Genomic DNA, 17601 nt, shown 5'->3' on the forward strand with positions numbered 1-17601 from the left:
AGATTTGTTAGGCAAATTATGGAGTCTGGCATTTATGTTAGACAGTAGTTTCATAATTTTTGGAGAATACAATTGGATCTTATTTTTAAGATGTTCTTGACAGTGTTGGAATATTTTATAAGAACTTATTTGTGTTCAAAAGGTATATGTTTTTGTGTTTCTCAGTCTTTTTTCTTCTTTTTTCCCATTTTGCTGTATGAACTGCAGTATTCATGGAAGTTGGTACACCCAACTGACAAATACTCTAATAAAGATTGTCCTGACAATGCAGAAGAGTATGAAAGAGCAACAAGATACAATTATACCAGTGAGGAGAAATTTGCGTTGGTTGAGGTGAGATAAGTCTTTTCCTACAGGGATTTTTCAAAGGCTAATTCTGTGTAAAAGAGAACTTTCTCTGTAATCGTTTTCTGTACCCGGTGGGAAAAGGTAGCATGGGCTGTATTAGCTTTGAAAGAGCATGTTTCCCCCCATTCAATATAGAAGGGGCACAAGAAAACTAGTCTCCTTAGACTGACTTTATCCTTTATCTTTTTGAACTTGTTAAATTCCCTTTTTCTCATTTTCTGTATTTAGGTGTTCTGTATTTAAGAGGCTTTTTGAACAAATATCCAAACACACGCGTGTTTTCCAGGTGATTGCCATGATCAAAGGTCTTCAGGTGCTGATGGGAAGGATGGAAAGTGTCTTCAACCATGCCATTCGTCATACCATTTATGCAGCTCTTCAGGACTTTGCCCAAGTCACACTTAGAGAGCCGTTAAGACAGGCTATTAAAAAGAAGAAAAATGTCATTCAGAGGTAATATTTTTGTTCTCATCTTCTCCTACATTCTGTGCCCCAAATCTTATGAAGCTTGGTGCAGTATTGCACAGTTGTTAAATTTTGCCTCCTGAGTCCATCCTCCATCACTACTCTGTCTGGTACTTGGAGTTATCTTTCTTGAATACGTATTGGAAATCTGAAAAGTCTAAAGGCTGGAGTCAAAAATGAATGACTGCCAGGATGGTTACTGTAAGAGAATCTGGGTAGTCTTGAGCATTATAGCATATCCCCCAGGAACTTTTGTACTGCCTGTTACTTATTTTTATTTTAAGAAAAGTTCTGTAATATTTAAAAGAAAGAGTAGTATTTTTATTTTAAAGAAAGGTGGTATCGTCCCTCTCTTACGATTCGAGCGTTTCCTCTCCTTGCGTTGCATGTTTACGTTCCATTCCATAATCTTACCTCTGTCCTCTGGGCATCCTGCCTTGTTTCTCTACTTCTGCTGCTTAAGGCTTATTGGCCTTACTGCTTCTCTTCCAAGTGCTCAGCCTACTCACCCTGTTTGGTGTCGTTCCTGACCGTATTTTTGTGTTTCCAGCCGTTTGCTTTTAATCTTGACACGCTTAGCATTAGTTTTATCCGGTTTTCATTGCAAGACTCTTAAAGGTCTTTGGCTAGTTAGGCTATTGCTAAATTCTTTGACTGACACAAAAATGCCATTGTAAACTAAACAAATTATTCTAAGCTATTAAGTTTGCAAGGAGAGTCTTTTTACTCTCAGTTGTCCCAGTTGTATTTTTTTATGCAAATCTGTTGAAGTCTGGAGTCTTGTGGGTATGGAAGGAGTTTCATGAAATAGGGAAATGTTGCTTTCATATCTGTTTGAATTTGGTAGGAGACATTGCTTGATCGTTCAACCCACCACAGGATGTGACTGGCTGTGTTTTTGATGCATACCTGAAGTCCAGTTCAGTACTTGGAGTTAGAAGTATGATGATGGTTTTATAAATTCCAGCTGTTAAGGAATTCTGCTGTTATTTTTCATTTCAGTCCTGAATAATCTGTTTCTAGTCTGATTAAATAGTCTCCTTTTTGTGGTGTAGGAGTACAAATGACCTGATGCACTTGCTAAAGATCCCGGAGGGTGAATTCTTGACAAGTAAATTTTGACTTTGATGAACCAGTCCCAGAGGTCAGCTTCCTGTTGATGGAGGACGACGACTCTGGACTGTCCTTTAGCTGAAATAGCGTAGAGCGATTGTTGTCGTTACATGGATGTACCGTTTTTGAAGCTGTCGGTGAACAAGTTTGCGGCTTCTCTGAGTTACCCTGAGCTCCAGCATGCTGATGCAAAGTTTCTGCTCTTGTGGAAGAATGCTTAAAATAGAATACTCTCGCCAAAACGCTTGGATGATTTTGAGCGCTAAGTAGTGTGGATTGTGTTCAGTGTTTTGCAGGCCATCAGAAAGACTGTCTGTGACTGGGAGGCAGGTCATGAACCATTCAATGACCCAGCTCTAAGGGGAGAAAAAGACCCCAAAAGTGGTTTTGACATCAAAGTTCCAAGACGTGCAGTGGGACCCTCCAGTACTCAGGTATTTTCCTCTCTGGTGGTAGTGATACCTGTCAATGATTATTGCATTTCTTTGTGACCTGAACGGTTTAAAAGTTGCATTTTTTAGGGGGAATGTTCAAAATCTACTTTGATTAGATTTATATTTACGAAATTATATATACTTAACTAAAATCCTCTTTCTGGGTTGCTGTCGCTTTCTACTCCAATGCATAATTTTTCCAAGTGTTTAATCTCTTTAATTTGTCTCACTCAGAAGAAATATTTTCTTGTTGAGCTACTAATATTTTTTTAAAGTAAGTTTTCGAACTATTTGAACTATTTCTAAGCTGATTCCCTTCTAGACTCTCTCTGGTGTGGATTGTTTTTGGTTAAATCCTATAAATCAATAGATGTCTACTTAATTCTAAATTAGATTTAAATTTTAAATTCTTACCTATAAAATACGGGAGCATATTTGAGTTCTGACATCATCCTCCTTATTGTTCAATACTGAATGATGAAACTGCTTCTTAAAATCTGTCTAATTTTCTTCTGCTAAAAAAACAGATATTTCAAGTATGTTTTCTGAAATAGTCATTGAAATCCTGTACCTAGATGTTCATTCTTGTTCTCTCTATATAATTCCCTTTTTTATTTTCTTTGTATATTTGTTTGGAGAGTGTGTGGTCCTGTATTTGTAGGACTGGGAAAATAAGATACTGAGCATGTTGAGTGAAAAAATTGAAGGCGACTGTTGTTTGTAAATAGAGTGTTGGAATACTTAAAATATGTGGGGGAGAGGACATAATCTTGAGTAATAACGTGGCTTGACTTGTGCTAAGATGTGTTTAATGAAGATACTGTTTTGGGAATTGGAAAAAAAGAGATTCTAATGGGTAAAAAGCTTTTTTTTTTTTTTTTTTTTGGTAAATATCGCCACCAATGTGTTTCTCCTGTCCTTGGGATGTTTAAGGGCTGTGTTTCACTGACTGCAACAAGCTATCTGGAATGCACAGTTCTGTCGTCTTTTTCTGCTCTTGGGCTGGCACACTTGTCTGTCTTGGCTGAGAGGAGGAAGGGAGGTCAAATATATCCACGTTAGATACGTTTTTCTCAGTTTCGTGCGGTTCTAAAATGGTATTTATGAATTGGTCATACTTGGAATTCTTCTTGAAATAGTTTGAGAAGCTAATGGCTGAGAGCCTGGTTCAGTGTCTTGTGAAATCAATGGGAACTTTTCCATTCACTTGAAAGAGCACGAGGTTGGAATAATTATTCCAAGTGAAGAAACCTTTCTATTTTAGAAGTGTGTATCTTCCTCTGCACGCCTACTGTACTGCTTTTCATTTTTAACAAAACTAACACATTTTCTCTGCTTCTGTTTCCCGTTCCTTATTTACCCATGTGTTATTATTAACGGATTCTCTCTCCCCTGCCTGCCCCTGTCTGTTGGTTTTTAGCTCTACATGGTTCGCACTATGACAGAGTCCTTAAACTCTGCCGAGCTGTTGAAGCAGCTCAAGTCTCTGGGAATGGAAAAGCTATTGCATGTGACACACAAGTTTCTGAGGCAGTCCTACATCTATCCACCTCTTTTAAACTTTGGTGGTAAGACATTACTTATTACTTTTACTTTTGTGGTGATGTGAACTGTTCCACTGCAAATGGTTTGCTTCCAAATACCGGTGGAGATCCCCTTGGCATGGGTAGGCATTTGTGCTGGTGTGTAGGCTAGTGCTGCATCTGTTCCTTTCGCCTCAAAGGCTCTTCCCCACACGGTGCCAGTTTTCAATTTGAAGTGGAGCAGTCGCTTGCTAATAGTAATTCTCGGTGTTGCTCAACTAATGTACCATGTGTATTTTCCTTTTTCCCCCCTTTCCACCACGATTGTTTCCTTTAATGATACAGCTTTACATGGTGAGAACTATGTTAGAGTCCCTCATTGCTGACAAAAGTGGTTCCAAGAAAACCTTGAGAAGTAGCCTTGAGGGGCCCACCATATTGGACATAGAAAAATTCCATCGCGAGTCTTTCTTCTACACTCATTTGATAAATTTCAGTGGTAAGATATGTAGATGATCAGTGTCCAGCTTAGCATGTCCTAACACCTCTAACACGACCTGGAAAATGTTTCCGATTGCCTATGTCAACTTACCTTTTGTTTACTTACCAAAAATCTTGGTCTGTCCAAACTTTTTCTGAGACATGATATTCAATATTGTGATGGGAATTTTATTTTGACTTTTTATATGTTTGTTTATAATGGGTCGAATTTTATAGTGTTACCTCCTTTTTGGTATATTTTAATGTGTGTATTTATATAAATAAGGGGACAGATAAGCTCATAAACACTGAAATTTTAAAAAGGAAATAGTCTGTGTTTTGTTTTTTGGGTTTTATTGTTTTTGTTTTTTGTTTTAAGTACAGAGGAAACAAATTCTCTGTTGTGATAAATTTGATGTCATCTCACCACTCTTACTATTCAGTTAATTGTAATCGGAAACATGCTGTCCTAAAGAATTCACCTACTGACATTGAATGTATCTAGTCTTTATCATCACCATGCTGTGTTGTCTTTCATTTTTGTTTCGTTACTGGACTCTTTTACCCTCAAAGAAGGGGGGGAGCCTTTTAGTTTCAGTTATAATGCTGCTTGTGAACAGCACTTTGATCTTCAGAAGATTTAATGCAAAAAGTTCATTCCTGTTTTGATTCTCAAGCGTTCTGCAAAAGAAGGCTTGTGCTGAATGTTTACTAGAGAGATGGGAAGAACGTTTCTGCGTGCTTGACAGTGGCCGTAGAAACGTCTTGTTCTAATCCCTTCTTCATGCATCTCATTTCCTGCCCATCTAGGTGACAGGAATGTATGGAGTGATTCAGTCCTCCTGAAGGATAGGTAGTACTTGCTGTTTCCAGTAAATTTTATCTCCTTGGCTTGCAACCTCACAAGCTCAATGTTCAGCTTTCACAGCCTGCAACTGAGAAGTTAAGCTAGAAATCTCCCTGTGATGGTGTATGCAATGTTTACGTATAACTGGTGGTTTTGCCCACTTACGTAGTATTTTCTGTAAAAAGGCACCACTTTGAAGGCCAACATGGAGTTCAGGATTAGCTGAAAATCTCATGGGCTTTACATTTTGAATTTGATTTACATATTTGGCCTATGTATAGCTCTAGTGATTCACGCCTGCTTTTTTTTGTTTCACATTGCATCATCAAAATCGCAATTGTATTGTTCTTAATGTACTTCTACAAGAAGTGTGATTCTGCATTTTTTTTCTGAAAGAAACCTTGCAACAGTGCTGTGATCTGTCCCAGTTGTGGTTCAGAGAATTCTTCTTAGAACTGACCATGGGCAGAAGAATCCAATTTCCCATTGAGATGTCCATGCCTTGGATTCTGACAGACCATATTTTGGAGACCAAAGAGGCATCAATGATGGAGTAAGACCTGCTTATGCTCTTCCATTGAGTGATTATTCTGAATGATGGCCACCCCGTGTTATGTTACTACTTTCTGAGTGGCTGCTTGTTGAAACCAGATAAAGTATTCTAAACCTTCATTCAATTTTTGCTTCCGTTTGCTAATTCCCATAATTCTCAACCTTTTATTTTTTTAAATAGATGATTGGAATAGTAAACCTTTCGTATAAGTGTTGTTGCACCAGCCACATATGTTGTTCCTTGCCTGAGTTCTAGGCTTATTTTTCAGTCCATCTCCTTACTAACTCAAAGTTGTCAAGTATAATCCACAGTATTGAGGGCATAGTTTCATTTTGATGGAAAACTACATCTGTAAAACAAGTTTCGGATTGTAAGCTATCTACACAGATTCTGGAATTAACAAAAGTCTTTCTTAAAGGAGCAAGAGCGATTCTTTTTTTTAAACCCAAACCGAAAAATGATCCTTTTCCATGAAACACGCGTAGCTCACAGTATTGATAAGCTCACAATATGTTGGCTGCAGCATCTGGAAGATTTCTGTGGATCTGTAACTCTTCTTTTATTCTTTTTCATACAGGTATGTTCTGTATTCTTTGGACCTTTATAATGACAGTGCTCATTATGCTCTTACTAAGTTTAAGAAGCAGTTCCTCTATGATGAGATTGAGGCAGAGGTAAAATAACCTTACCTATGGGAAAAGAGTCTGTACTTGAAGGTGAAAACTATGCTAAAGTCAGAGATCTCTTATGAGAGGTTCAGAGCAGATGGTGATAACAAAAAAACCGAGAAGACAGACAGAAGACGGCTAGCTGGGTGATATGTTGTGAGGAAATGGGTAGATCTGTGCAAAACACCTTGCATTAATGCTGGAGACTGAATGTCATCATCCCTTATGAGGGGTTAGAAAATTTGTAGGTGTTAACTTTCTTAATTTTTTTTGCTAAGCAATGGAAAGTCTTAAATAAGCTCCTCTCTTTTAATGTTAAGTAGTTATAAACACACTTTTTTTCCCTCCTCCCCGCCCCGCCCAGGTAAACCTGTGTTTTGATCAATTTGTCTACAAGCTGGCAGACCAAATATTTGCATACTACAAGGCGATGGCTGGCAGGTAGCTATTCCTGTAGTGAGAACTTTTATTTGTTCATTTCCTCTCCCGTTTGCTGTTTAATATAATTTAAGCACTTTTTTCCTCTCTTAACAGCCTGCTTCTGGATAAACGGTTGCGTTCAGAATGCAAGAATCAGGGAGCAACCATTCAGTTACTACAGTCCAACCGTTACGAAACACTGCTGAAACAAAGACACGTCCAAGTGAGTAAACTTATATTCTGTTGTATTTGAGTTGCTTTGCAGTTTTTCAATGGTGTTGATTTATGTAAATATGCAAAACAGTGTGTTCTTTATGTTCTGTCCTCTAAGTAGCGTAACTGATCTAAGTAGCATAACTGATGTTTAGGATAGGCTTTTTTATGTTATGAAGGAGTAAATTAACAATAAACTGAAAAGAGCCCATTTTAATGCAAATATCTTTTGTTGCTAGGCAAACACAAGCCGAATAGGAATGTCATATGTGGTAGTATTGTCTACCTAATAATGTTTGGTTGGTTGGTTTTTTGTTTTTTTTTTTAAACCGGTGTTTTAAAAACTTGTTAGCGCAAAGCTGGGGAAGCATAAAATGCTGATATAAATACTTAGATGTAAATGCAACATGTGGTTTTACTTCTTTTTGAAAGGATTTGGAACATAAAACGTAGTACTTCATTTTTTTGTGAGTTTAGAAATTTCGTCCAGCTGCTGTGTTTCTGTGTGCTTGGCATGCAGTTTCACCATGTGTGAGTCTGTCAGTTTGTGGAATCTCATAATCTTTGTACAGCTAGTCTCATCATTTGACATCCAGTCCAAAACTTCATAAATGTTTTTCTTCAGCTTCTTGGTAGGTCAATAGACCTGAACCGACTAATCACTCAGCGAATTTCAGCAGCCATGTATAGATCAATGGAACTGGCAATTGGTCGCTTTGAAAGCGAGGATTTGACTTCCATTGTGGTGAGTGTTGTGTTGCAGGTTTCCTAGAGCGCCAGCAGTGAAGGTGGGGCTCTATAGTGTTAGTTCTTTTCTTTCTTATTTGACTACAAGATTTTGTTTGCATTGAGAGTGATTGACATCCTTTTTTTTTGCATTATAAAGCTGTGTTCATTTTTTAATGATAGGTGCAAAAAAGTTTTATCAGGTTTTACTAGAAGTCCTCTTGATATTCCCTTAGTGAATAGTTGTACAGTCACTCCCCTCTTCTTCTGAAGGGAAAAGAGGCTGAATGACTAAAATTGCCAACTCATTTTGTCCCAAAGCTTAGTTAAATATATACAAATGGAAAAGAATTTGAGCAATCTTTTCCTTAAGTGTGAAATCAAGCAATATGGTTGAAGTTTGTCCAGTAAGTGTGGATTGAAAAAACCCCTTACCGGAGAAGCAGCTAATTCTGGCAAAAGGCGTTCTTTGGTAGAGTAGTTAACCAGCTCCAGCTACATCATAAAGGATGCTGGCAAACCCTCTCTTGCCTTTGCAGTATCTTCTGGGCTTTATTGATTCTGCGATGCTGTGATTTTTTTTCCACCCGTACCTTAACCTGCGTTTCTGTTGAAACAGTACTTTGACCTGACCTGATGCATTACTTCCTAGTATGCTCCAGTACCTGGAACTGGGCAAATCCTGGTCTTGTTGAGACTGAGGATGATTTTTTTTTTTTTTTTTTAACCTCACCTAGGGGGAAAAAAAAACAAATGAGCTGCAGGCCAGGCCCTTGGGAGTATTCAGGTGTAAACAGCAGCCATAGAAAAGGCTTGTACTAGGAACTATATGAGAAAACAGAGAAAATGAGTATTCTTGTGATTTATATGTTTTTAAATATCGGCTTCTAGCTGGGCTTATATATAAATTGCAGACCAAAACAAGGCAGCCCTCTGCCTGGTAGAATCAAAATGAGTTTATTTAACCAGGCAGCTTGATTTTCTAGCACTGACAAAATACTGATAGTTTTTTTGTATAGGAATGAGACCTGACTCATGCCTGTGGAAGGAGAGCATCTGTGCAATGCCAAGGTGTCTTTTTGAGTTAATTTCCTAATTAAAATGTTAAGAAACGAATTTCATTTCCAGACAGAATCTATTTGACAAATGTCTATGCAGTCAACAAGGAAAAAAATCAGTTACGTTCAGTTCAGCATGAGTGGGGGGGAGGGGGAAGTTGAGCAAGCACGTTTACCATTGGTCTTGCTCTAATTGGGCCTTTTACCTGCGAGATTTTGTAATGCAGTAATTACTTTAAGTGTCCACATTAATTTCATTCTTTACTGAATATAAAACAAAAACTGGCCTGCAGAGCTGGGCAGGAATCTGGCTCTTCATGACTTTTCAGTGCTTGATGTTTGCCTTTGAAGTTTTTAAATGTAGTTTTTCTTTGTACTCTGCAGGGTTTTCTTAGTCTGTGGCTAAGTGAACAGAAATCATTGATAATGCGTTTCTTAGGTCATAGGTTCTTACTCTTTCTTGAGTTAGAAGTGGACAAGGCTAAGTTGTCGTCACCTTTCTTTCCCCCACCCCACCCCTCTTTCCTTTACTTTTTTTGCCTTTGCTTTTTTTGTTTGTTTGTTTTTGCTTTTATGCAAAATCATTCCTGCTAAAAACTGCTTGTTTTCCTCAGTGGGATAGCGATACTAATAGCTTAGCTAATAGATAATTTCTTCTACTTTTCAAATTAAATGATTTAAATGCAAATAGTTAAAAAAATGAGCTATTTTTGTCCTCAAACGGAACTCAGTTCCTTAATAATAGTCATAATGGTTCTTTTTTTTTCCTTAAAGTAATTTTCACTCACAAACGTGAAAATCCTTTGTAACACGCAGCAATTAAATCTGACAGCACTGTATGGAAAGACGTGCAATAGTTCGAGGCACAGACAAACAAACCTATCTCCATTGGACATTCCTCCATCATGTCATTGCACAATTATCCTTAATAGCAAAATTTGTTCGGGAGGGTTGGATGATTTCTTGTGAAGAGGAGAAATGTTGTGATAAGCAGTGCCCGTATATTTATATATACGTATATATACACTAGTCTGTAGCTAGTGACTAGTGATTTTATGATATTATCTGTTTAAACGTGATCTTTATTACATGTGTAAATATCTGGTCTTCTGTTGGATCTTAGTGCACTCTTAAGACTTAAAAGAGGAAACCACGAGAAGGACTTATGGTAAATCTGATTTTGTCCCTACCAGTACTACTGCTACTACAAAAGTTAGATCACCAGTTGCCCTGTCCAGCAGGTATTACTTTGTGATAGCCTGTAAAGCAGGAAGTGCAGAAGCTGTTTTTTAGCCTATTTCTGAGCCCATTTAAATGTTGGAGTTTTAACTTTTGCTCTGTGAAAGAAGAGTAGGCCCAACTCTGTCTTTGGGAGAGACCCATCTGCAGAGCAGACGGATCCCAATGAATATTCCTAATGTCTCAAAGGATTGCGCTGGCAGATAGATATAAAACAGTCCTAAGAACAGCTGTGTCGTTAAAGTAAGAGACAGAGGAAGACTCAGATGTTAATTTTGACTTCTTTCTAGTCTCCTATTCAGTCAAGGTTATTTATGTACTTTGTTTTGATTGTTTTCGTTCTCTGCTGTATTACAGGCACTTCTTGGTTTCCTTCCCTTGTGTGTGTGATTTTTTTTTTTTTTTTGTAGGAGCTAGATGGTTTAATAGAGATAAACAAAATGACTCACAAGCTTCTGAGTAGATATATGACCTTGGACAGCTTTGATGCCATGTTCAGAGAAGCTAATCACAATGTGTCAGCTCCTTATGGAAGAATCACCCTGCACGTCTTTTGGGAACTCAATTATGATTTTCTTCCAAACTACTGCTACAATGGATCCACTAACAGGTTAGCCTGGCAGCCTTTTGTTTGCAACAGTTCTCTGGCTTTCCTAGCAAATGCTGACAATTCTCTGTTCGTTTAGTGTATTTTCAGCTTCTTAGGCATTACTCGAAACAAAGAAGAATGAATCAGTTTACTAAGTACTGTCACATGTATGAAAGCCTATTATTTATCTTACAGTAGAAGTCAAATGTAACCTGCTCATCAAAATGCTATGATATTTTAATGTTTTAGCTATGATGTCCTGAAAAACAAAGTGTGTCCAGAAACACTGCAAAGTGCATATCAGGAAGTAAATACGTATTATTAAACGAGATCTTCAGCTGTGAGATGATGGAAATAAAATTACATGCCTTGGTTCTGTGTTAATGTGAAGAAAAAGGATGGCTTGCTGGATAAGGGAAGAGCTGAATAAGCTTTTATTTGCCCTGCTGCTGTCTTCCGTGTCTCTAGACCTTCTGGCTCTGTCACACCTAGCAATTGTGTGTTACTGAGCCTTCATTAGCTAGGGAAGGGTAAGTGTGACTTTGAAGTGTGTCCCCTCCTTTTTGGCCCAGAGGAGATTTGTCGTAGGTCTGCAGTGATCGTTCAGTGGAGCCATCAATTATATTTTATGTCATTTTTTTTCCTCAGGTGGTAGTGCTATGTTTGAAACTTTCGTCTTTTCAATCTAAAGCTTTTTTGCTTGTTTCATTTGGCTAATGTTAGCAGAAAGCTATAGCATATCTGCAGCATGGAGTTTTGTTGCAGGTGTCTTTCATTCCTACCGTTGCAGCGTTTAAGAGGAGAGTCGTGGAGATAGGGGGAAGAGAGGAAGAATCTAAAGTGTGAGTCAGTGGAAGGCACAGTGCTTGGGACTTGGTGTTTTTGGGCATCCTGCTTTGTGTTCTGTTTTGAGGGTTTGTGTTGCATATGGCTTTTGCTTGGGTTTTGGTTAAAGCACTGTGAAGTGACAGTGAAGTGGTATTGAATATTGGACAGTAGGAAGAGGAGGAACCATGTTTCTCATCTTTCACTGCCTCCTTGGGCAGCTTTCATATTTTAGAGCTGAGATTCTGTCTGCAAAAAAGCATGACTTTTTTGTAGTAAAGTTCTTGCTAAAAAGCTTTTGTTACGTGAATCTGTCTGCACAGGACACAAATATGTTTTCGAGGAAGCTAATGTGCATGTTGAGCGTTGTTAATGTGTGTAGAGATGCATGTTAGAATATTCAGTGTGATGTATTAAGAATTGCCTAAGCATAGTATTTAAAGACAATCTCAATTAAATGTGGATGTTTCACCTGGCAGCTTTAGTGAAAGGTGTTCAACAGGTACTAAACCCGTTTAGTCCGTGTTCTTCCTGTCCGCAAAGACTGCAGTACTGCAGACTGCCCCACTGCAGCGCTTAGAAAGCGATTATAGCACCCTGACGGACGCCAGCAGGATCCTGTAGGACTGCTGCTTGTTTACTTTAAAAAATGTATGCTCAATTTCAGTTAGTCTGATCTTCAAGCCTGTAGGATAATTAATTCAGGATAATTAATCTAAGAGGTGATAAAGGGAGGCAGATCTTAGGCAACAGCTGCACCACGTGTCCGGCCTGATGTATTTCATCACAGAATGGTGGTTTCAATCAAAAGTAGGTTCCTGACGTGTGGTGAGCAGATTGTGTGTTTCTACCCCCACCATATGGTGCCTATCGGTATTTTTGCTGGAAGAAGGAAGATAGTGTGCATGCAGTTCTTAAGCGTGTTCGTTATATAGATTGCTGCCTTGAGAAAGGTAATGGCTGTTAAAGTGCAAGGTTTGAGCTTTAAATTCATAACCTATCTCTGTATTTAACTTCACAAGTTATTGTGTACAAATAACACGAGCACTGAGTGACAAGCTCTGTATGAGCTGTCAGTTTACATCTTGACTCTTGATAGGTAATGTCTTGTGTGAAGGCTACCTGGAAGCAAGAGAAGAGTCAAAAGGGAAGGCAGGAAAAAAAAATGAGGAAGATGGAAAGCAGAGACATGGCGTGAGGGTGAGGGGTGAAAGGGAGAGGTCCCAGAAAACGTGTGTATGTATGGGGGTTTTTGTTTTGTTTTGATTTTTAATTTAACTAGCGCCTGTGTGTAATGATCATTCTTTTAATGTTTTGGTCAGCTTAACTGGTAACCTGTAACTTTTGAAGCTCTTTTCCCAAAAATGCTTAAACTTGATGATTTCAAGCATTTGTAAAGAGTTCAAGCATTTACAAAGCCTTCAGGTTTGGTTGAGAGGCTGAGGTCATTCATGCATAAATACTGAAACCTTCTGCGTCTTTAATTATTTGGGACTCAGTAATTTTTTTTTCATATCTGATAATGTACCAAGATTAAACAATGACAGTGGCCACTATTAAAAGTGGATTTAGCAACTTCATAACTGCAGTTGCTCATTTTCTCAATTTTCATCTCATGACCCGTAGCTGACTGCGCAGGTGGGTCCAAACGCAGGCAGAGCTGCTGGTGAGGCAGTTTGTGGAGAAGGAGTTGGGAGATGAGCAGGAGGACCTAGTCAGATGTGAGTTAGCAGTGAAATCCAAGGATTTTTTTTTATTGTATCTATTGTAGACCAGGAAAGAAAGAGAACAGACTTCTGGATAACGTCACGAGAGCAAGCACTGCTGTAGCGCGTCGGGCCAAAGGCCTCTGTAGTCTAGCGTCCTGACCCTGACTTGCAGCCCCAGCCCCACAGATGCCAAGTAAAAAAGCAAAGCAGGTTTGTGGTGATATTTCTCCCAGGAGACAGTCAGTCTCTAGCAATGATCAGATCCTTTCCAAAAAAAAAAAAAAAAGTAGGATTTTAATGTATTTTTGGCTTTTTTTGGATTTTTTTTTCCATTACTTTATTCAGTCCTTTTTTTAAAACTATGTAAAGTTTTGGCATTTGCGACCTCCCTTAGTGAGGAGTTTGCAGCAGAGCTGTGTACTCCGTGAAGAAGCATCGCTTCTTAGTTTATCTTGAAGCCGTTGCTTGCCAGTTCTTATACTGAAAGTAAGAACAGTCATTTCCCATTTGTTTTGTCTTTTCTTCTATGCTGCTTGTGGGATTTTTTTTGTTTTCCCTTTCTTCTTTTTCTTTTTTTTTGACATACCTCTCTGAAGTTCTTCCTAGGTTACATTTTTCCACGCCAAAGGATTATAGTCTACATAGTCTTTCCGCATCATGAATCTTTGCCACACTTGTGCCTATGTCTGTATCTTTTTCATTCCCTTGCCTCCTTGTGGAGTTAGGAGGAGCAGACCTGTGCACAAGATTCAAGTGGCACTAGAACAGATTTTTGTTCTCTGCTCCTTTTTCAGCAATTTGTAATGTTCCATTTCCTGTCTTTATTTTCTTTCTTTACTACTTCTGAGCACTGAGTTGATTTTTTTCCTTGCATGTCTGGGCTGACAGAGGAGCAAGTGTGAGACAACCTAAACGTTTATTTGGATTGAGGTTGTCTGTACTTTCCTGACACAAATTGTACAAGCTTCATGAGACAGTAGTCAGTCTGATAGGTTTATCTTCTCTCAACACATCATCCAAATCTGAGTTGTCTGCTGAAAATTGATGTGTATAGCGCTCTTCTAAATGCAATATGATAGGTTTCTTTTGAAACCCTTCCCTCCCCTCTCCCAATCAACCTCCGCAATTTTAGAATGGAAATTGTTTTTCAGATCTTTTCTGGATGGGCTAAGTGCAACTGTTATAAAAACCACAGCAAACCCAGGAATATTGGATGTTGTAATAAGGGTGATGTTTCCTTTGTGAATGTTCTTCTGGCATTTGCTGTTTGAGAAAGTTCAAACACAGTATCTTGTACCTGCCCAAAGTCAGAGGCCTTGTTTTCTTAAGAGTTGACTTGTGATAACTCTGTGCATTCTCTCACCTTCCTTTATCTCCCCCCCTTTCTAAACAGGCTTCTTTCTAAACAGCTGGAAAGGCTGTTGTAAAAGACTATGCTGTAAAATAGTACAGGGTGTAGATGACTTGGGAATTTTCTGTGCACTGCTGCAGCCTTTGTATTCCCGATCGGTCCAGATCTATTTTCGGATCATATTAGACATTTCATACAGGAGTGCGCTGCAGCATATTTCTGTACTGCAGCAATGACTAAAGTATTGAAAAACAAAATTAATTAGAATATGTGGTTGTGGTTACATGCAACGTAGTCCTGAACGCTGAGAGCGCATAGAAAACCTGGCCTAAATGCGAGCTTTTCTCAACCGTGGGGCTGCACTGCTGTGGCAGCAGCTTTGATCAAGCCAAAACAATCTTTTCATGTCCAGGCTGCTTTCCTGGTAGGCTTATTTTTTTCACCAGCTCTAAGAAGGGCTCAGACTTTGCTAACATTGTCCTGCAAATGCTTTACTAATATGGCGAGCCATTCAATGTACAGGCAGTGTTGCTGACATTCAGATTCAAGAAGGGTGAGTTGCATCAAGCATTCACTGAGAGAAGAGGTGTGGGGACTAGCCTTTGATCTGGGGGGCTGGACGAGGTGAGTTGAGGTGGGGAGTATGAGTGCTTTCTATACACACATCCAGAGGGATGAAGGAGGAAATTTCTTTAAAGAACAAGTTAGCAGAAGAGCAAAGGTGTATAAACTGGACAAGGATGAATATTAGGCTTGTTAAAAGGAGATTCATACCAGTTAGGGAATTCCTGAAGGACACTTTCTGTATGAGTAGAGAGGGAGGATCATGATATCTTACTACTGTGAGATGAAGCTCAGAAGGTTTATGAATAAGATTCTCTGACCTCGTGGCTGCAGTAGCAAGAAAGTGGACTCATTGACCAAAATGATCCTTTGCAGATTTGCCCTTATGTTCCTATGCAGATGATAGTAATGGTTTTGTAAAGTGTTCACTATCACAAGTTGCTCCTGGCAGAACTCAAACAGAAGAAGGGAGTGTACAGAAGGTGGAAGCAGTGACAGGCCACTTGAGAGGAATATAGCAGTGTCATCCGAGAATGCAGGGATGGGACTAGGAAGGCCAAAGCCCTTTTGAAGTTTAGTCCGGCTAGGGATGTCAAGGACAGCAAGAAGGGCTTCTTCAAATACATCAATAGCAAAAGGAAGACTTAAGGAGAATGCGGGCCCGCTGCTGAATGGGGCAAGGGGATTGGTGACGAAGGATGCAGAGAAGGCAGAGATACTGAATGCCTTCTTTGCTTCAGTCTTTACTGCTAAGACCGGCCCTCAGGAATCCCTGACCCTGGAGACAAGGGAGAAAGTCTAGAGAAAGGAAGACTTTTCCTTGGTGGAGGAGGATTGAGTTAGAGATCATTTAGGCAAACTTGACATCTACAGGGCCCTGATGGGATACACCCACGAGTGCTGAAGGAGCTTGCAGACATCATTGCTAGGCCGCTCTCCATCATCTTTGAAAGGTCCTGGAGAACAGGAGAGGTTCCTGAGGCCTGGAAGAAAGCCAGTGTCACCCCAGTCTTCAAAAAGGGCAAGAAGGATGCAGGAAACTGCAGGTCAGTTGGCCTCAGCTCGGTCCCTGGAAAGATGATGGAGCAGCTCCTCCTGGAGGCCTTCTCTAAGCATGTGGAGGACAAGAAGGTGATCAGGAGTAGTCAGCACGGATTCACCAAAGGGAAATCATGCTTGACCAATCTGATAGCCTTCTATGATGGAACGACTGGCTGGGTAGATGAGGGCGGAGCAGTGGATGTTGTCTGCCTGGACTTCAGCAAGCCTTTGGACACTGTCTCCTGTAACATCTTCATAGGTAGACTCAGGAAGTGTGGGCTAGATGAGTGGACAGTGAAGGAGGATTGAGAACTGTCTGGATGGCCGAGCTCAGAGGGTTGTGGTGAATGGCGCAGAGTCAAGTTGGAGGCCTGTAGCTAGCGGTGTGCCCCGGGGTCAATACTGGGTCCAGTCTTGTTTTAACTTCTTCCTCAATGACCTGGAGGAAGGCACAGAGTGCGCTGTCAGCAAGTTTGCTGAAGATACAAACCTGGGAGGAGTGGCTGACGCACCAGAGGGCTGTGCTGCCCTTCAGAGGGACCTCGACAGCCTGGAGAAATGGGCGGAGAGGAACCTCATGAAGTTCCACAAAGGCAAGTTCAGGGTCCTGCACCTGGGGAGGATTAACCGCATGTGCCAATAGCAGTTGGGGGGCTGACCTGCTGGAAAGCAGCGCTGTAGAGATGTGCATTGCCAGCAGGTCGAGGGAGATAATGCTTGCCCTCTAGTCAGCCCTGGGGAGGCCTCACCCGAATCCTGTGTCCAGTTCTGTGCTCCCCAGTACAAGAGAGACATGGAGTTCCTGGAGTGAGTCCAGCTGAGGGCTGCTAAGATGATGAGGGGACTGGAGCATCTCTCCTGTGAGGAAAGGCTGAGGGAGCTGGGCCTGTGGAGCCTGGAGAAGAGAAGACTGAGGGGGCATGTCATCAATGTGTGTAAAAGTATCTGAAGGGAGGGTGTCAAGAAGAGAGGGCCAGACTCTTCTCAGTAGGGCCCAGCAATAGGACGAGAGGCAGCGGGCACCAACTGAAACACAGGCAGTTCCACCTGAACGTGAGGAAAAACTTCTGGACTGTGAGGGTGACTGAGCACACTGGAGCAGGTTGCCCTGAGAGCTTGTGGAGTCTCCTTCGCAGAAGATATCCAAAAGCCGTCTGGACAGGGTCCTGGGCAGCGTGCCCTAGGTGACCCTGCTTGAGCAGGGTGGTTGGGCTAGATGATCTCCAGAGGTCCCTGCCGACCTCAACCATTCTGTGATTCACTATGAACTCCTTCCTGGCATGCATCGCAGAAACACTGACATAATTTGATTTGATCCCCAAAATATTTATTTTGAGGCTAGTTTTGTGCTTTAGCAATCACTATTGCAAAGCTTTGGTAAGCCAGCAGGCTTTTCATCTGCTTAATCTTCTTTGCTTACAACCCGCATTGATTA

The 17601-nt window shown here is 40.3% G+C and overlaps 1 protein-coding gene across 9 annotated transcripts in view; it reads left to right on the forward strand.

Annotated features, from left to right (window-relative positions):
- The window catches only part of CYFIP1 (cytoplasmic FMR1 interacting protein 1), an 81186-nt gene that overhangs the window by 31879 nt on the left and 31706 nt on the right, over positions 1-17601 (forward strand). For 7 of the 9 annotated variants that reach the window (XM_068923066.1, XM_068923067.1, XM_068923071.1 and 4 more), the window contains exons 13-22: positions 208-333; positions 635-801; positions 2213-2360; positions 4229-4382; positions 5607-5763; positions 6341-6437; positions 6796-6872; positions 6966-7074; positions 7690-7809; positions 10498-10697. In XM_068923066.1, the coding sequence (XP_068779167.1) occupies positions 208-333; positions 635-801; positions 2213-2360; positions 4229-4382; positions 5607-5763; positions 6341-6437; positions 6796-6872; positions 6966-7074; positions 7690-7809; positions 10498-10697 (1355 nt within the window). Of the gene's footprint in view, positions 1-207; positions 334-634; positions 802-2212; positions 2361-3780; positions 3929-4228; positions 4383-5606; positions 5764-6340; positions 6438-6795; positions 6873-6965; positions 7075-7689; positions 7810-10497; positions 10698-17601 lie in introns of all 9 variants that reach the window. The other 2 variants (XM_068923068.1, XM_068923069.1) reach the window with 1 other exon arrangement.

The sequence above is a fragment of the Struthio camelus genome, chromosome 1 (genome assembly GCF_040807025.1).
Source record: "Struthio camelus isolate bStrCam1 chromosome 1, bStrCam1.hap1, whole genome shotgun sequence".
NCBI classification, from domain to species: domain Eukaryota; kingdom Metazoa; phylum Chordata; class Aves; order Struthioniformes; family Struthionidae; genus Struthio; species Struthio camelus.